This window comes from Centruroides sculpturatus, unplaced genomic scaffold (genome assembly GCF_000671375.1).
Source record: "Centruroides sculpturatus isolate CEXI.00-Female unplaced genomic scaffold, Cexi_2.0 scaffold7, whole genome shotgun sequence".
Classification (NCBI taxonomy): Eukaryota; Metazoa; Arthropoda; class Arachnida; order Scorpiones; family Buthidae; genus Centruroides; species Centruroides sculpturatus.
The window spans coordinates 167,837-189,357 of NW_019384510.1; the positions used below are offsets into that span (position 1 = coordinate 167,837).

The 21,521-nt window shown below is 32.5% G+C and overlaps 1 protein-coding gene across 1 annotated transcript; it reads left to right on the forward strand.

Moving 5' to 3' along the window:
* Positions 1 to 15,358: 15,358 nt before the first annotated feature.
* LOC111622341 (general transcription factor II-I repeat domain-containing protein 2-like) lies at positions 15,359 to 21,075 on the forward strand. The gene is made up of 3 exons (XM_023364701.1): positions 15,359 to 15,746; positions 15,862 to 17,044; positions 21,036 to 21,075. Exons 1-3 carry the CDS (start codon positions 15,359 to 15,361, stop codon positions 21,073 to 21,075), a joined length of 1,611 nt encoding a protein of 536 aa, XP_023220469.1.
* Positions 21,076 to 21,521: the final 446 nt, after the last annotated feature.

A 21,521-nucleotide genomic window follows, 5' to 3' on the forward strand; every position in this document is an offset into this window, starting at 1 on the left:
ATCCCCCTTTTCCAAATTTTAATATCGACTCAAAATAATTTAAAAAGACAAATTACAATAAAACGGTTTATTGTCCAACTATCAGAAATTTCACAACATGCCAAGGAAGAGAGAAAGGAGCAATTAAATAATTAAAATTATAAAAGATTAAAAAATATATATAAAAATGGGAAATATCGCACTTCTGACAATCGCTGCAAGTGTGTGGGCTAAATTTGGAGAATCCGTGCTTCTCGCATGGAAAACTGTATGTGGCCAGCTCATGCATCAGAAAACCTTCTGATTTATTCGTGTACGCACCAGACGAAAAAACAAAAAATATCATGTATCCACAAGCACTCCAATAAATAAATAGAATTGAAACAACACTTTGAAATGTTTTCCTGTTGAAAATGAATAATAATAATAAGTTTCAATAAAAATGATAAAATGTAAATTGAATTTCATCATAACGAGTTTGCTTGAATTTCCTTTCTTCTGAGATCGCAGCAATGCATGATGGGTAAGCTAGTAATATAATAAAATATTATGTATAAATACTAACCTTGCCTTTCCATGTTTTATTTCGACTTCCAACATCATATATTAAGCAAGAATATTTATCAACTTCAATAACAGCATGATATCTTGACAATACCTAAAAGAAATTATATATTAGAATAATCAACTCAATAACTTAAAATATTTCATCAAATTTAAATGTTAATTTTTATAATTCAATTATTAAGATTGAATTTTTCAGGAAAAAATATTATAGAAGATAAAATGGATTCTTGAATTTATAGTCAAATAGAAGGGTAGGAATCTGTTTAAAGAGTATCTCATGCAACAGAGAGTAATTACTTCAAGATAAAACATGAAGTGATAATAGAAAATACTTGGAAAATGTATCTGTAATTTGTGAGAAACAAATTATTTATTTATTAATGACATTTTAATAAGTTTAGGTTTTGTATTAAGAATTTATCATTGATTATTAGAATTACTTTAAATAGAAAATCTTGGAAAATTATATGGTATGTAATTAACCATTATGTTTTTAGAAAAACACTTTGTGTATATTGTGGAAAATTTGTTACAGTGGCATGGTGAACTACCTATTTACAAAAAATGTTCATGATGAATGCCAATAAGTTATATAACTATACAATGTAATTAAATTTTTTTTAAGTTGTATAAATCTCTTAAAGCTTTGTTTTCAAGTTGTCTCACAATGAATTTGCATAAGTCCCCTGAAAGGGGGTTACCCATTGGTACACCCCTTTTTGGATGTCAGTGTTGTTTTTATATTTGAAAAAAGATGTATAACATAATAAGTGGACTAGTTCTAACACCTGTTTGTGATGTAGATGTGATTAAAATTCATTTGAAAAGAAAATCATGTAGTGTGCAAAAACATGGTTCTAAACATATAAACAGATATAGTGAGGCGATATCTAGCACCATGACATATTCGTCATTTTTTAATGTAATTTCATTTAACTTGGCAACAACTTTTGTGGATCTTGTGCCAAGAATTTGTAATCCTTCAGATGTTCTGCTAATAAGCTATGAATGTGTTTTTCTAGCATAACAGTTGGAGACCTGGCTTTATCAATAATGGGATGAAGTTGCATGCCTGGTTTGTGTTTTACATTGGAAACATTGGAAATATTCAAGTCCATATTAAAAAATAATTGTATTAACAATAACAACTCAGAATCCCTATGTAACATGTGTCAAATCATTCTTCAATAATCCTACAGATTAATTAATTATACATAAAAAATGCATAGGCATATGGAATTCCTGTAGTTCAATTTATTTGTATTTTTATTTTATTTTTAATTTTATTATTTTTATACATATAATTGTTCAAAAATATATATTCATGTATACACACTTACAATATTTTAAAAAAATTTTATAAATATAGTCATGGAATCTTTAAAACATTCCAATTTGAGAATTAGAATTGTATAATTTCAAACCAGAAGCATGTTTATAAAATAAACTGAAAACATTTGTTATACAAACTCTCATGCTGGAAAATTATGTAAGGTGTTGATTTTCTTACTAGTTATCCATTCCAGCTGTAACTTTGAACTTTAACATAAAATTTTGCTTGTGAATATATATTTTTTACTACATTATGTACACTTTTATTTACTATAACAACAAAAATCTCATATAATCAATTTAAAGAAGTTTTATTTTTGATATGTACACTTATTGTTCTTTGGACTTCTTTCAAAAACAATTTATTTCATAAACCTTCAAAAATTTTTGTGGCACGCCTACAATTCTCTCACAACACGTCAGTTGAAAATCACTGATCTAGAACCTTATTCACTCAGCTGTAATGTACTGTGTGATGAAAACTAAGTCACAAAAATCTGTGTTACACAAAATTAGGATTCTATCAAGTACCAGGCCTGGACTTGGGTCAAAGCGAGTAATTCCTGTTACTTAACAGAAGAGGGGAAAAAAAAAAACTAAAAATGACACACATGAAAGCAAAAATCCATGACAATATTTATTAAGCTGAACTATAATATATATAAACAACAAGAATAATTATAAACAAGAAGTTGGTAATAAATATATATTTCAAATATTCAAACAAGTCAAAATCAATTATGTACAAGCAAAAAAACAAAGCAATCAATAAAAAGAAATTCTTTTTCACAACTCGGGATGTATAATTAATAAAATCTCCATCAGTATCAACTAGATTAAAAAACAAAGAATACACCTCTCTTACAAGTTAAGTGCTTAGCTGTTATCAAAAAATAATGCCTTCACACATTCTCAAGATTACTTTCAGTAGCTACACCTCACCATTGAACAGGTGTTGTCATCTTTTATCTGACTTACAATGTGTAATGCCGCACTATCCTATTTACATATTTGAGCATAACAAGATCAGTCACTTATGCAAATGAATGTTTGTTTTTAATTTTGAATTTAGTTTATTTTGGGTTTATGGGCATTTTCTGTCCTTAAAAACATAATAAAACGTCCTCAGAAAGAAAATAACTAAAAATAATGCCCAAAACATAATGATTGGACTTTGACTCCTTACATGGCTAATACTATTCCTAGAATAGTTAGAACTTCTAGACTTATAAGATAAACACTCAACTTTCAGAAATCTGTTTTTTGGAAATACTTGAGAAGTGGGTCCTATTATTTGGATAAGGAACTATTTGTGTTTAGGGCTATGTGCTCACCAAGTTTCATTTGAATTGGAGATGCTAACATCTGACAGAGTCCTTGTAAGTTCACTGTATTCAAACTAATTTTTACTTTTACCAATAAGTATTTACTGTTGTTTATACTTTACCTTTTACAATTGTTTAATTCTTTGTGTCTCTTAAATGTGTTTTTGTTTTAGTTATATCTGATTTACCATTTAAGTTTCTGTTGTCCTCTTTTCTCATCTTTGTTTTTTTTTTTTTGCTTCTTTTTTTACTATTTTTTTAAACCTTTATTTATAATATTGTGAATACTTCATGATAAATTTAATAGTACATATATAAAAGTTATTCAGATTTATTGTCTATTTCTTTAAAAAGTCATATATATAAAATCTATTATTCAACTGTTTAGAAGGATTTATATGCAATTTTAATTTTATATAGAATAGCTAGAGACAAAAATGCTTATTCATTCATTTCCATCTTGCCAATTAAATCTTCATCTTGCCAAAATTAAAAAGAAAGAAAATTACAAGATGAAGATTATAATAAGTTATATATAAAAAATAGTTTAATAAAGTATTATACACATAAAAAAATCATTGTAAAGTTGTCATTTTCCAGATTTTCCATAAAAATAGGAATAAAAAATTTTCATTGTGTTACCTGATTATCTATAATTACATCACATGATTTATCTCTTCCAATACAGTTTGCTCCTAAACAAATAATAATCATTATTATTAAATTCATTTATAATATGTAATATAATAAAAATCAATAAAATTAGCAATAAATGAAAAAGTGTAATAGATATTAAAAAGATAAAATGTCATTAATAATAACTCATTTTCCATGCTATTTCCACAAACTGTTTAAAAAAATTTAGTGAAACAAACATTTTCAGCTATATTAAGAGGCATACTTCAGGTTTTAACATTCCAAAATTGAATGTCTATATAGAATACAAATTTGGAATGTTTCAGATTGATAAAATCTGAAGCAGGCTCCTTAATGTAACCAGAAATGTTTGTTTCATTAAATTTTATTAAACTGCTTGATGGAAATACTGTGGAAGGCGTAACTTATTATAAGTAGATTCCAGCTCACTACATAGAGAATTTTTATTTTATTTCTCAAAAAGGCACTGTAGCCAGGTTGACCTTTTACAAGCATCTTAAAATAAAAAAAAAAAAAAAATAACAGGACACACGAGCTGAGCTGAGAAAGAAAATTACATTCTACCTCAAGTCCAAAAATTAATTGAATGTCATTTACTGAATAAAAGAATTTATTAAACACTCAATATCATTTTTATAATGAAATAAAATAAAATAGTAAAATATTATCCAATAATATAAAATTAATTAAAATTTATAGAAGTAGTTAAATAAAACAGATGCATGATAAAATAAAATACAAAATTTCAAAAAAGGGAAGAAATGTTTAAAAGAAAATTATTTGAACATTTAAAAACTATAAAAGTAAATAATAACAAAAGAATAAACAAATATACAGGTTTACAAATACATGACTCTTGGGAGGGGATTCCTAACCAATAGAGAGAAGGAAAAATAAACAAATTTGCACATATATTTGTGAGCCTGAGGGACACATACCCAAAGGCAAATGCAATGCAGATGTGTAAGGACATTCCAAATGGATATTTTGTAAATTCTATTACAGTATATTTGTACTGTGAATTCATTATGATTTCATCAGTTTTTATCCAGAGATTATGTTGAATTCTACAATTTTCATTGCAGATTCTCACCATATGATGAGAATGGTGAAAGACAATGACCATACTTTATTATTTAACCAACCACAGAGATTTATTGCATACAAATTACAGAAAATGTATGCCTAGGATTTATCCTGGTCTTCTATTTTACAACTAAAATAATGGTAATAAGCTGTTTTTATTAATAGAGTAATTTCATGTTTCTGAGATGTAAAAGTCACTTTATCACACAAAACAAAAATTATTCCCACTATTAACACATTTATGCAGCATCTTAAAGTATAATCTGCACTTCTCGCTTAATTATTTAATTACTTCTTAAGTAGAAATAAGTCGAAACCGGTTACTTTGTACTCGAATATTTGTAGTCTTGGGAAAAAAGTGGAAAGACAAATTTTTATGACAAATGGATACATAAATCGTAAATTTAAGAAAAATAAATTCTAGAGCTTTTTCTGTACCTCGTGCATATCTCTCATTCATTAAATTTAGTTGTAAATGATGCTGCCAAAATAACAGTTAATTTTTTAACATTATACAAGAATTGTACACGTTTTTTTTCTACATCCCCTTAGAGATGGGACATACAAAATTGTAATATCACTGGTTTAACATTGAAATCCGTGAGTAATATAAAATTGAAGAGCGGAATAAAAATATCAAATATTTTAATGGATTTTTTTTAAACTCCTGTCAACTATACAGAACTATCATAAAAACATACCAGTAAATTCTTATCAGATGGGTTAAGTTATAAATCTACTCGTGATTCGCGTAATTGCGCGAGGGCAGCCAAATATCTAGCGGGCAGGTGGCTAACAGCCCAGAACCAGTCCTAGATAGAATTGGATGCATTATACGTGTAGCATCCACCTGAGGTCCTAGGCTTCCACCGGCTAAATCGGGTGAGGTCAGTGCTCTGTAAAGCGCATGCACAAATCTGGCTTTTTGGATGCTGACGATACGCTTCCACTTTGCCACTAATATTCGAATATACAATAGCAATCTTATCTTTTTTTTCACATGTAGTATAGAAATTTGTAATAAGATACATAATGTGGTTATAATAAAATATTGTGCGATTATTTTCATATAATTAAAATTAATATGTATTTATTTTTTAGAAAATACAAGGGAAGCGGCGCNTATAGAAATTTGTAATAAGATACATAATGTGGTTATAATAAAATATTGTGCGATTATTTTCATATAATTAAAATTAATATGTATTTATTTTTTAGAAAATACAAGGGAAGCAGCGCATCCACAGCTTCCAATTACTGCATGCCACTGGTGCACAGCCATGCATAAATTCAGAAAACCGAAAAGTTATAATGGAAAATGTAGGTGATGAATTGCTGAGAACATTGCCCAACCTGGATCTGATTCTGTTGCAGTTTTTCCCTCCAAAGAGAAAAATTTAATAACAGCTTGAATCTCATTGTTCTCCATGTTTGAATGGGAACTCACTGTATCTCACTTCAATGCTTATAAAAACCTAACTATTGACTAGATTGATGTGAAATTTGGAGTCAATACATACAAAAGATTTGTATTGCAGAAAAAATATTTCCGAACAAAACATCCCTTAGCAGTAATCCAATAAAACTTTTCAATTCACTCTTGTATATATACAAATATAAATCATTTTAGCTATAATATGAAGAATACAATTCAAGTACTGTGATGCTTCATACTTCGAATTTAATTCACTCCAGGAAGTTGTTAAAACTCTAGATCATTTGAAGTCTAAATTAATTTTTCCCATTAGATATAATGGAAAGTGAATTAATCTATTCCCAGATGTTAAACAATGCCCATTTCGATAAACTTAACAGCATATATATATAATACAAAATGGCAATATTTTATGGTAAAAATAATACAATTAAATGTCCTAATAATAAATTAAAACAAAAAAACCATAAATAAAACAGGTAAAAACTGTATAATAAAATGAAAATTGCATTTACTAATCACACATCATTAACTTTGGCATCTTAAAAATGACTAACAGATCCACATGCTTTTCTCATTAATATGGTATCATAAAAAAGAAACTTGTTGCAAAGCATTTTCATGCTTTGCAGTAAGTTCCTTTTTCATCTCAATCATTGATATTCCTCTCAGACTTTGCTGCTTCCACACACTACTCAGATGCCATATTTCAATATTTCAATATTTATAGGGGGATAGGAGGCATTACTCAGTGGTATATCCTCAAAGAGATGAAAAGAAGTGAGAAGGGTTAGTTGGAGGGAAAGTCTGTTGTGGCAGGGCCGAAGGTGGGTGGAAAGTGGAAGAGAGGTGAGAAGTGGAAGGGGAGGTCAAGAGCCGCACCGGGAACATTATTTAAAACATAAACAGGTTACATATGGAAATAATATTTACAAAAGAAAATGACTCTCTTAAGGTAGCCAAATGCCTTGTCATCTAATTAGTGACGCGCATGAATGGATTAACGAGATTCCCACTGTCCCTATCTACTCAGATGCCATAGTTAATAAGTGAATATTTTACAGAAAGTTTTTGCATATTTTAATAACTGTCATTACTTAACATAGATGTGCAGTTCACTTATAACAGTTGTGAAATTTAACAATTTATTGCTAATGTGAGATTGCATTCTTTATTCATAAGCTTATTTTAAACTTTTTACTTCAAACTTTTTTGTTTCAATAATATCAAGTTGAAATGTCTTCATATAAAACGCATATTGATTATATTATGCTTTACGACTTTCAAAAAGGATATAATGCTATTCAAACACTAAAAACCATTCATAATGTGTATCAGAAAGATGCTCCTAAACTTTGAATGTGTCAAATGTGTTTAAAAAGTTCGATTTGAGAAATTTTGAAGTAAAGAATATACAAAATGTATAGGGCAACCAAAAGCTGTCGACAAAGAAAAATTGCAGGAAGAAATTGTTAAAAATCATAATGACAATAAATTACACTTCACGCTAGCTTTCAAAGATTAAATACTTGACACTTCCCTGTTGCAGTGTTACAAATAGCGACTTGTTAAAATTCACATGTACTTGCAAGCACTTTCAAAACCTTATAGCTATCATCAGGCAAAAAATCGAATACAAATTATTTTCGAATTATCTGCTTTTTAATGAACTTTTCAAATTACATGAAGCATGTAGATGGAATTTAGAATAATATATTAAAATTGAATAATTATAATATTTTCATAGAAACATGCTGTTATGACGTAATCTTCTCCAAAAAATATTTAAATAGCTATTAATGGTGCTGTGTTTGGCTGTGAAAAGAAAAAAAAATGGTTGTAGTCCAACACCTTTTGTTTACATCAAACTGTGACACAGAAACCATAAAGCATAGAAGGAATGTCATCCTATGATTGGTGGGAGATCGAATTCAGCTTCAATTGTGACCTTTCTCGTGCTACAGGTAGGAGTCCCATTATACTTAGTAATGAGGGACCAGCCACTCAGAAAGTAAAAATGAGAAAAAAACAACCAATCAGAATGGACAAAAGAAAAAATGAAGATTGATATAATCTCCGACAACGAAGGACACTTTGCACTTGATTAGTTAACGTCCAAATAACCAAGACACCGTGTGTCAATGGACTAAAAGCAGTTTTTATCTATTGTGCCAATCTGTAACCCGTGCCACTACGGACTCAGATTGTGTCGCTGACGCCATCCAACGGAGTCTCCCTACCTGCCTTACAGACTTGTCAACGCCACTGTCCCAGGGCCACCTTCGACCAGCAACATCAATGCACAGAACATCCAAACTGCCAATTGTTCTAGAATGAATAATTTTGTATATTATAAGTCACTCTTATGTTAAAATAAATGGTTTTATGTTAGACACTTGTCATCTTTATCGCCTCTGCCACCACCCACATATGAACAGACCCTAGACCATCACCGACGTGCAATTAATTAACTGTCCCTAAAAGTCGGCTTCCTGACAGGAATCACCATTTATTCACTTTTTATTCACTTCAATACTTATTCACTGACAGTAAAGTAGCCTACAGAGAAAGATCAGTTGTCAATAGTTTATATTCCAAAACATTGAAAGTGAATGAATGGTGATTTCTTTTTCAACAGACTATGTCTTCAATTTAATTTTTAGAGTGAAAAAACACTAAAAACAAACATCTGTAACACAATAACAAGAGGTAGAAATGACTTGGACACACAAGCTATTATGTTTATGCTTTGAGCTCATTTTTTTCACCAATTGCACAGATTGAACTTTGAATCATTGTTTAACATGGAAGCAAATTTTTCTAGAATTTAGCATTCAAAGTTAGAATCATTCAAACTACAAGATACCACTGTATATTACAATTTTAACAATTCTATTCAATCATTTAATTATTTTCTTTAAATTAAATCATTAAATTAAACACAACTTATTTGCATTTTACCAAAATTAATAATAACTACTGAGAAATGTAATAGTGCATAGTAAAACACTCCAAAAATACCTCAAAAATTGCTTTAATCACTTTAAACGAAAATGGTTAGTTAAACAGGTAAAAAATGTTAGAGATTAATGTAATTTTTAAGGTATTTTTAGTGTTTTATTAACAATAATTAAAAAAAAACAAATTAAGAATTCACAGTCTAACTGTTAAACTAGTTACAAGTAATTTTCATTTGTTCAATCACAGTATTATTAGTGCAAAATTCAAATTATTTTTATAAATTGGATTTTAATTAATGAGCAACAATAAAAAAAGTTTATCTTAAAAAATCATAATAAATACCTCTTTTTAACAATATTATTCTTTCTTCTTTATTTTCATTTTGAATTGGAATATTGAGATGAACAATCTAAAATAAAAAATGTCAGTTAACAAATTTATAAAACATTTAGGATCATTGTATATTTTGTAAAAGGATTAAGAATGATTTATTTGTTTAAGACACTAATAACCTTTATTATTTGAATATATATGTTATGGACAAAGTGATTAACATGGGCATTATTCATAATGCCCATATTATGAATAATGTTGGTCATTATGAATAATGACCAACAAAATTGGGCATTGTAATAAATTTCAATAAATTATCAAATTGACCAGTCATTATGAATAATGCTATTATCTAGTCAGGCAAAGTGATAATAATGCATTGAGGAATAATCATCCAAAATACGCTATCCAATCAGCACTTGCATCTAAGTTGCATGTGTGTGTTGCGTTTAGTACCGAATTTGGCAGCGGTCGCAACTGTTTGTGCTTTCGATGGATTCCTCCAGGAGAGGAGCCGCTGGCAGGCCGCGTATTGTTTAATGTCACTAGATATTGATTCATGATAGTTCTTGAACACACGTATCAATAACTAGTATGTATCAATGTTTAGTGACATTAAACAATCAGCAGCCTGCCAGCAGCTCCCCTCTGGGAGGAATCCATTGGGAGCACAAACAGTTGTGACCGCCACTATGACTGTTGCACATATTAAAATTTTACTATTTAATTAATATAGTTAATAGTCCAGTGGTGCCTCATAGAATGTATTTAATCCATTCCAGGTGCATGTCCCTTAAGTGAGAAGTCCGTTATACGAAACGCATTTTCCCATAGAAATACATGTTAAAACATATAATTCGTTCCGCAGCATAAAATAACCAGTACTGTACCATGAAAAAAATGAAACTGGAGCAGTCACCAATTATGCTGGGTAGTCAGATGTTGTGAGGAGGAGATGGAGGAACACTTTCTTCACACATTCATACAGATACAGATTTTTTACACATTGCAGCAGGTCCCTTTTATTGTTTTTTAATCGGAGTCAGATTCAAGAGAGGCTACCAGAGCTTGCAGGGTCAACTCCTCTCGTTCCATCCTTTGTTTTTTGGCAGCAGGCTTCTTGAAAAACATGTCCAAGGTGGTCTGTCTCTCTCTCTTCTTCAACACCTGTCGGAAATGACGGGCAAGGGTGTCATTGTAGAGATCATTGATCCTGTTGGCCTCAGCTGTGTTTGGATAGTGAATGTTCGTAAACTCCTGAACTTCTCCCCATTTGACAAGGAAGTCCGTGTCAATTTTCATTCCTTCTGATTTATTAAAATTGAAATCACCTTTCTGTTTTTATGAAGCCATGATTTGCACAACACTTGAACAAATGTAAATACCCTGCACTGAGATGATGTACATAACAAACAAGGGAGCAATCCGAATCCCAACGGGAGCTCTGCACTTCAGATATACTAATAATATATAGTAGACCCCCCTATAACGCTTAGATACGTTCCACGCTAATCGAATTTTACGTTATAGGAACGATTAAATACATGATCCAATCGCAGCCCGATAGGTGGGAACTTTACGGACTAAGGCTGTTCGAAAGGTTTTCTTCTATAAAATTAACCGATTCTAGACTAATTCGACTCAACATTTCCAAAACACGTATAATTTTTTGGGAGTAATCCGTATAAACTATGCTATAAACAAAAAATTATAGGATTACTTACCGAGTGTGTACCGTTCGACTACGCCGTTGCTTAAAGCTGGTTTTCATCGCGGAACAGCACATTAAACGGCGGCCGCGATTTCTAATAACGAATTTTTCGCATAAAAATAACTTGACCTTTGGAGACATCATTAATATAAATAATTTTTATGGCCGTTGAATAAGAAGTGTTTCTTTCACAAGAAATGTATAAAATTAGTGCTGTATTAGACTTACGGTACCTAATTTACATACTGTACAGACGATAATAAACTCAACTTACTAGCCTAAAATCTCCGTAGCGTGTTGCCAGGCGGCAGAAAGCATATATATAATTATAATAAAGTTACAATAAATTAAGTTAATATATAATTATATATACAGTACCTAATTTATATATAATTAATATATAATTATATGTACAGTACCTAATTTATATATAATTTATATATAATACTAAACAGACGATAGCAAACTCAATTTAGCCGCTCCGTAGCGTGGCGCAGGGTCGGAGGAAAGTAGTTCGGCTGCTCATCCACTATTGGTCCAGACTCTATCAATCTTGTCGCGAAACGACATTATAGGAGGTACGTTATACGAAAGTTGCTACAATTTTTTTGCTACGTTATAGGAATTGTCGTTATAGGAACGTACGTTATAGGGGGGTCGACTGTATTCTAATAATACTAATATATTATGAAAATAGCAGATTGTCATTGGCAACGGCAAAAGTGTTCGCAGAAAGTCCGTTGTTTGCCTTACGTAACTGCCGAATGGAAAGTCCGTTGCTCGAGTCACATAATGGCCAAACAGAAAGTCCATTGTTTGCAGCGTCCGTTATTCGAGGCACCACTGTACTTAGTTTTAAAAGATTACGTGTTCTTTTTAAAATACAGTAGAGCATCGATTATCCGATCCCTGATTAACCGCCACATCGGTTAACCGACTGTTCTAGTCGGCAAATTCAAATGTCCGCTAGTGATATGGCGCTACAATATTTGGCTATGTCTTGGCTATTTTAATAGTATTTTTACGTGTTTTAGCTGGCAACATGGCTAGACCATGAAAGGGAGCCAGTATTTAAATGAGGCTTAATTTTCTAATTTTTAACGATACAATAGCAATGATTGTTATTTAAAAAAATTTTTGTTAGGCTTAACATCGATAAAAATTCAACACAAAGTAGGTTAATAGCGATATACTAATATACTATACTAATAATGTATTTTTTCATATTTTCCGGTTATCCGTTTTTTCAGTTATCCAACTAACCCCATTCCCCAATTGAGTCGGATAATCGATGCTCTACTGTACTTTGAAAAAATTCACAAAACAATAAATATTTCTAAATGAAATAAGTGGAGTTTTTTAATCAAATTAAAATGTCGCTCAATTTAAAATTCAGTACTAAACGCAATACGCACTCAACACGATACAATCAGCAACTCAGAGTGCCAATTGGCTAGCATATGTCAGATGATCACTCCTCAATGTATTATTATCACTTTGCCTGATTAGGTGATAGCAGTATTCATAATGAATGGTCAATTTGATAAATTAATCAATATTTATCACACTGCATGCCCTTTTTGGTCATTATGAATAATGCCTGATTAATCACTTTGTCCATAACATATATATAAGAAAGAAGCTATAAAAATTTGCAGTGTAAAAATGATTATATGAATCCTTACCTGTTTACTAGTGTAAACAGCAAACTATTTAGCAATTTTATCTGATAATTTAACTTTTTGTGATGTAATATTAAACAGTATATTCATTATTATAATTGATTAAAATATATATTCATAACCAATTACATTCAATTGTCTTTTAATAATTAATTTTATCAGACTAGTGTAATTGTATTGAAATTTTCAATATATCTTATAATTACATTATATGTCATTGTGTAATTAAAATTAGTAGAATTGAATAATTCAATAAGAAAAAATATTCAAAATAATTCTTATTTTTTGAAAGTGATCTTTTTAATTTACTTTTAATTTATATATAGTGACTCATAAGTCATAACACTTTTCTAATTAAACTAATTTATACTAGTAATTTTGAAATAAAAATACCAGTAACATTAAACAAAACTTGCTTGTCTGTCATTTCCTTTATTGCAATTAAACTATACATAATTACATTGTATCAGTTTTATGATTATGTTATCAATAAAAGCCAAACATATTTATCATCCTATAAAATTGACATCACAAAATTCATCAAAAAACTCAAAGATGGCATTATTATTTGTGGTTTTTATAAGATTTACCCATAATTCCATATTAGTCTGTGAAAGTCATAAACAGTTATAATGACTGTGAATTTTATTTCTCACATTCTGCATATTGTATTTGCCAAAGATGGAAAAGTTTGTAGAGAAACTGCATTATACATTAGAAGATAAGTGATAGATCAATGGAATCTGGGTCTATCAGTGATATTGTAAGAAGCAGAAGCTCAACAGTATACAAAATTATAAAAAGATATAGACAGGGGTGCACAACCTGCGGCCCGCGGGCCACATACAGCCCCTTGTCAATGATTATACGGCCCCCCGACTGTACAGGCCAAATCCCTTCTTTCCAAGTTTCTAAGTATAGAACTTTTCCCTTTCACAAAGTCATTAGCACCCAACTGTTTTATAACTTTCCCTGAAGTGAGAAATGGGGAGTTGTTCTATAAATAAGTCTATTTCTAGCTAACACTTTCTGGTTTAGATATCAAATATTTTAAGTCTAATACATAGTATTATAACGATTTTTTGAAGAATCAAATAGAATAAAATGATGTTAGAACGTCATTTCCGATGTTATCAGGAAGTTTCTATTTTGGCGGGAAATCTTCAATTTTATGCTTCGGAAAACTTGCTTATTCGTCTAAATAGCGTCAAATAACAAAAATAAGTGAAAATAGCGCTGAAAAACCATGAAAATAACGATTTTTTAGCATTTGTTTACATTCTAGATTCTGATTGGTATAGTCGAATTTGAATCAATCTTTTCTGAAAAGACGCTTATTCGTCAACCTAATGTCATTCAAACTAGAAAAAACTAACCAGAGTTCAAAAAGAAATGTACAAAAAGCTATAACAACCAATAATTTACAACAATATCTCTCCATAGACTAAGAATAGAAAAAAATTTTTTCGCATCAAATTTATTATTATTAAGTTGGACCAAGAAAATTAATACTGTAGTTGGAATAGAGTCATTACGACTAAAAGGAAGCCATTTGCATTAAAATATTTTGGATTTAATAATTATTACAAACCGCGTCAAGCCATAAACTTGTCAACAAAGAGGGTTGTAAAATGATTCCGTGTAGCTAGAAAGCTGCGGTTTTTTTTGTTTGAAAGAAAACAGATATATTTAGGTTATTTAAGTAGTAAATTAATTGGAACTTTTTATTTACTTTTATTTTTACATTCTTTTTTTCGTAAATTTAAAATTAAATTATTATTTTTAATTTTTATTTTATTTGAAATTTAACAGTCGTAAACTGTGATATATTTAGGACAGAAAAAAAAAAAAAATTGATTCTAGCGCCAATTTGAAACGAGATATCGCAATTTTAATAATTATATTTAAAATATTCAGATTTTCCACTGCACTGTGTTAATCACTTTTGATTCATTTCTGAACACGGGGGTAAAACTGACGGGCCATAAATATAATTTAGGTAAGAATGGTAACCACATTTATGATGGATTAGTGTCCTGCACCTGGCATGTTGACGATCTGACTCACAAATTCTGAGAAATGGTGGAGACGCCCGGACAGGGGTCGAACGAATTAAGACCTGCCTGGCCACGTGTGCGTAATAGTCTTCTGTCCCCGCCTCTTTAGTCTTTGGTCAGAGTGGATACAGAACAAAGCACGTGGTAGTCTAGCTTGCCTTATCTCAAACATGATTTGTTGCGGGCCTCAGAATTTTCGGCACAATGAGACATTGTTTTGCAGAGTGAACAGTATGGCGCCGGGCATTAAACGCAAGGTCAATCGCGAGAATCATCAGTTTCAAGAAGTGGAAGTGTGGACTAACAAGTACTGTTTTGTGCAACAGAACAACAGCATTATTTGCCTTTTGTGCAATGGAACAATAGCAGTGCCAAAAGAATTCAACCTGAAGCGACATCATGAAAGCCAACACAAGGATTTCCTTCTGCAAGGTACGGAACGCAAACGGAAAATCGAATCGTTACGACGATCACTAATCAGCCAACAAAATGTGTTCAAGAAACAATCTGGAGAATTGGATGCGGCTGTTGAAGCCAGCCTAGAAATATCTGCTTTAATAGCCAAGAATGGGAAACCTTTCACAGATGGCGATATGATAAAAAAGTGTCTTATCATCGCAAGTGAGATGTGTCCTGAGAAGACAGTGTTTTCAAACAATCAGTCTTAACCACATGACGATACAACAAAGAATCTCGCAAATTGCATCAGACATTTCTGGCCAACTTAATATTTTAGTTGCAAACTGTGCTTATTTTTCTTTGGCTGTGGAAGAATCCACTGACATATCATCAACAGCACAAGTGATTGTGTTTATTAGAAGTGTTTCACTAGATTTTATTGTGAATGAAGAATTTCTTGGCATGGCATCACTTTCTGGACATACAACTGGTGCTGACTTATTTACTAGTTTATTGAGCGTTTGCAACAAATCAGCACTGGACTTTGACAAGCTATCCAGCATTGCCACCGATGGAGCACCATCTATGGTTGGATGTGAGAATGGCATGGTCACCTTGCTGAAAAACCACCTTGGGGACAGGCAAAAGGAGTTAGTCCAGTATCATTGCATAATTCACCAACAGCAACTTTGTGCAAAGAAGCTGGGATTTGAACGTCTGCTGAAAGATGTATATGATACTGTGAACTTAATCCGCCGTCATGGACTCAACCATCGACTCTTCACATCATTTCTTGAAGAAATAGATGCTGATTATGCTGACCTGCCCACGTATACTGAAGTTCGTTGGCTGAGCAAGGCAACAGTCCTCAAGAGATTTGTGGAGCTATTGGGGCCTATTATCACTTTCCTCAAAGAACGGGGGAACACTACAAGGAATTTGGAGGGACAAAGATGGCAGTGTGATTTAGCTTTCCTTGCTGACATTACTGCTTATCTAAACGACCTTAATTTGAGATTGCAGGGAAAGATGCAACTTGTTTCTCAGTTGACAAGTAACATCAATGCATTTATGACCAAACTATCACTTTTCAAGTCCCACATGCAATCAGAAAACTTTACACACTTTCCACATTGCAAGGCCATGAAAGAGAAATACCCACATATGAAGATGGATTACTCTGACCAAGTTTACACCCTCCTTACATCATTCAATGAGAGGTTTGGTGAATTCCAGAAATTCAAGATCTACCTGCAACTTTTTTCAACTCCATTTGTTGTGAAAGTGGAAGATGCCCCTCCAGATGTCCATCTTGAGTTGATAGACATCCAGTGCAGTGATAAATTGAAATCACAGTTTAAAAATTCTAATCTCCTCACATTCTACAAAGAACTGTCTGATACATCATTTCCAAAACTGAAAGACAATGCTCGATTTTGTGCAAGCATGTTTGGCAGTACCTATGTATGCGAACAAGCATGTTCGCTTATGAATTTAAACAAGTGCAAAACACAGAACAGGTTAACCAAAGAGAATTTGGAAAATCTGCTGGTTGTTTCAACATCTGCCATTACACCAGACATCAAGAAGATTGCCGCCAGCATCCAATCTCAGCCATCGCATTAATCGCTTGGAGGTCCGGCCCCCAGTCAGTAAACTTAATCCTAATTTGGCCCTTCTTCACAAAAGGTTGTGCATCCCTGATATAGAGATGAGGCAGAATTGTGAATAAACAAAGATCTGGACACACTGCATTGTTAACAGTACAAGATAAGTGCAGTATACAGTCGACCCCCCTATAATTACGATTCCTATAAAACTACGAAAAAATTGTGACTGGTATCCGTAAAAAACAGTAAAAATTCCCTATAATTACCTCAAACGTCATCGGAAAGCCGAACTACTTTCCCGCCGTCCGTAGCGCCACGCTACGGAGAGATTTCTATCGTCTGGACAGTATTATATAAATTATATATAAATTAGGTACTGTACATATAATTATATATTAATTATATATAAATTAGGTACTGTATATATAATTATATATTAACTTATTGTAACTTTGTTATAATTAAATATATAATTTCCGCCGTCTAGCGTGGCGCCACGCTACGGAGATTTTTACGCTAACTATCGTCTGTCAGTATGTAAATTAGGTACCGTAAGTCTAATACAGTACTGTAATTTTATACATTTCTTGTGAAAGAAACATTTCTTATTCAACGGCGATTAAAATTATTTATATTAATGATGTCTCCGAAGTTCAAGGAACTATTCGCAGAAAAATAAGTTATTAGAAATCGGCCGCGGTTTGCTGAGCTGTTCCACGACGAAAACAATGTTGAGCAATGGCGATGTCGAATGGTGACACTCGGTAAGTAATCCTACAATTTTTTGTTTATAGCGTAGATTATACGGATTATTCCCCAAAAAAATATACGTATTTTGGAAATGTTGAGTCGGATTAGTCTAGAATCGATTAATTTTATGGAAGAAAATCTTTCAAACAGCCGTAGTCCGTAAACTTGATACGTGTCGGGTTGTGATTGGAAGGATTCGTAAGAAATCGGATTCCTAAAGAATGGAATGTATCTCTATCTTATAGGGGGGTCGACTGTAATCCAAAAAATAAAAGAATAATTCTAAAACAAGTGCATCAAAACTTGCAGTAGAGTTGAAAAATTGCACTGGTGTTTATGTTCACCCAGAAACAGTAAGAAGAGTCCTGCAAGAAAGCAGATATAATGGTAGAGTGGCCATGATAAAATTTTATGAAACGAAAAAAACTTTGCCGTAAACATGGTGGATAAAGATTATGAGTCCTGGAAGAATGTAATGTTTGCAGACAAAAGCAAATTTAACACCTTTGGCTCCAATGGTCAAACCATGGTGTGGAAGAGGCCAAACTATAAACTAAATAAAGAAAACCATGTGCCAATAGTAAGACGTGGCAGAGGAAATGTTTTGGTTTGGGCTTGTGTCAGCTGTTGAGTTGGAAGACTTGTGTTTATTAACCACTTTGCAGTGATTGATGGATATACCCATCAAGGGCGACCACGTGGCACTGGAGAACGATGTCTATATCCGCCAAAAAACTAGCACAAGTAAACTGGAACTATATACTAAACACAACAATTAACACCTAAATGCTAATTCCAGCACTGATTGAACAAAATTTTAATGCTCAAACGTTTTTGGCCGTCTTTTAGAGGCCCTCCTCAGGATAAAAAAAAACAGTTCTATCATTTAAAAACTTCTAACCATTGAATACAGCTGTGTTCCAAATTTTTAAATATTTAAACGATGTACAGTACAATATAAAAATCATTACGTTTGCAACATAAAAATAATTATTTTAAAATAAAGCTATGCATAAATTATTATTATAATGTAAAAATTAGCATGATGTAAACGATGTGGAAATTGCTTTCTTTTATAAAGCAGAAAGATGAAAAATAATTACACATACAATTATTGTTGTGTTTTGTGGCAATGTAAATAATACTACCACGACTGTGGAATCGGAATATACTCGGAGTTAATGCAGTTTCCCTTCATGGTTTCTATATAAATCTCAATAGCCTCCAACGAGCGTAGGACGTGTCGGTCGCAGGCCCTATGCAAAAGAGTAGTCTCATCCCAACATGGGGAAACCCCGGGTTCGGTAGCATACTGGGCTAGAGCAGTACTATACTTCCACTTGGACACATCATATTTGTGGTCCTGTATTCTAGCCTCAAGGGATCTGTATGTAGATCCAATGTATGTTATCCTATGATTGAAACGTTCTTCATTCAAAGGGATGCGGTTAGAGGATTTGATCCCGGGATCTCGAAAAATCGGGATCCCGGGATCCCGACCACTTTTCAGTCCCAAAATTTTCGGGATTAAGTTTTCCTAATCCCGGGATTTTCGGGATTGACATCATTTTAAAAAAATTGCAAAATAGACTGCACGAAGCGAAACGTTCAGTGCCAGTGCTTTTAACAGAATTGCTTGCCTATCATTTTAATATAAAATACAAGAAATTTTATTCCAAGCAAGCAGCAGAAATTAACCAAGCGGGCTTGCGATGCTTGCTTGGAATAAAACTTCTTGTATTTTCAACTAAAATGATAGGCAAGCAGTTCTCACTGGGTTACTTGGTAATATACTTCATTTTTGTATTTTTGAATTTTCGCGGGCGCCAATCGATTTTCTGGCGCAGTCAAGAGCACTACTCAGTGCGTTTTACCTGTCAATGTGTCAGCCATCTTGTTTTGCCAGTGTGGTTAATATAGACCTGACGCTACTCGCTTAGGGGGGTCGACCTTAGGTGAAAAGGTTATGACCCTCGCCTTGTCCGCGATCTGTCAGGATGATGCGAGAAAGTCTTTTTACGTTTCGGGGTAGTGGTTTGCTGAACGCTGAGAGACTCACACAGAGACCGAATTTACAAAATTAACGCGTTTATTTTTTGAAAAACATGCTTACAATGATCGAAACAATCGGGATTATAGCCTTTACTCCTACAATCCCGATCCGTGTCGACCGGACTGTTTTCTTCCATCCTCCCCGTGTCCTCGAAGCTTATAAGTATTTACTAACGATTCCTCCAACTTCCATCAACCTAAACGCGTTTTCTCTGCAGCTGCATATATGTGCAACAAATTGAGAAGCAGACTTGGTGATGAGACACTAGATGCGTTGTTATTTCTCAGATCATATTTTCGCAATTCAAATTAGAATGTTCCTATTAAATTAGTTTTCTTTATATTTAAGAAAAATGTGACTGATTAATATTATTTTTAAATACTTTTTCCTAAGAAACTTACTTTACTACCTACTTACTAGGTTGTTATATGAAAGTAGTCTATTTAGTCGATGTTAAGAGAGATTTTTGTGAATTTTCAAGGTTTATTTGCATAGTTTGTTACATAAAAGTTTTTTCAATTTATGTGAGTTTAAAAAGATCTCAGTGATGCTTAAAAAAGAATAAATTTAACATGAAGACAGTGATTTTAAGTCTGGTTAGTCTGACTGTAAGTCTGATTAATTAGAGTGATTAAATTAACTAGGTGTATACCGTAAAATACATTGATTTTTGTCTAAATTTTGATTTTTAATTTCTGTAAGATTTTCTTATTTTTTATTAACCTTCAATACCGAAATAATCCCGGGATCGAATAAGTATAATCCCGAAATCCCGGGATTAGAAATAAGGACCGGGATCGAATTCCCTAGATGCGGTACACCCCTGGCGCTTTCTTATCATCGGACTTGTCCTTAGCATTAGATAAGTCGGAAAATATTCTGTTTTCTCTTATATGTTAAGTGCACATTCAACTCCTTAGCGATTTTACTAAAAATTTGTTGAAGGGACGGTTTGTAAGATAAAACTACCTGGTTGTGCTGCGCATCATTAACCCACATGTTGGTGGTAGTTATTGTAGATTGCTGGTTGGCAGTTAGCCTGTCTACTAAGGACTGGTGGTACCCGTGTGCCGATGCTATATGTTTGACGTGTTTCAGTTCTCTGTGGATATCAGAAGCTTCAGAGCAGTGGGAATAAGCCCTTGAGACTAGGGCCCGAAAAGCTGATACCTTAAAAGGCCATGGGTCTGCTGAGTTAGCAGGTATAAAGAGAGGACAGTATGCTGGTTTGCAGTAAATGGTCGTGGTTATATTTTTATTCGCCGTATTAATCTTGACATCTAAATAGTTAACCTCTATGCGACTTTCCTGGTCTAACTTTAGTGTTAAGCTGTAGGCATTGTTGTTAAAGGCTTCTAACACTCTCTATATATCAGGTTTGGTTTTCCATATAATCAAAATATCATCCATGTACTGCATGTAGCTAAGGATATTGGATTGTAAGCTTAGTAAGGACCTTTTCTTCTAATTTTCGTATGACGAGTTCGCACAGATCCCCAGAGATTGGGCTACCCATTGGTACGCCCCTTTTTTGGATGTAAGTTTGACCATCAAAGTAAAAGACGGATGAAAACGTTCGAGCAT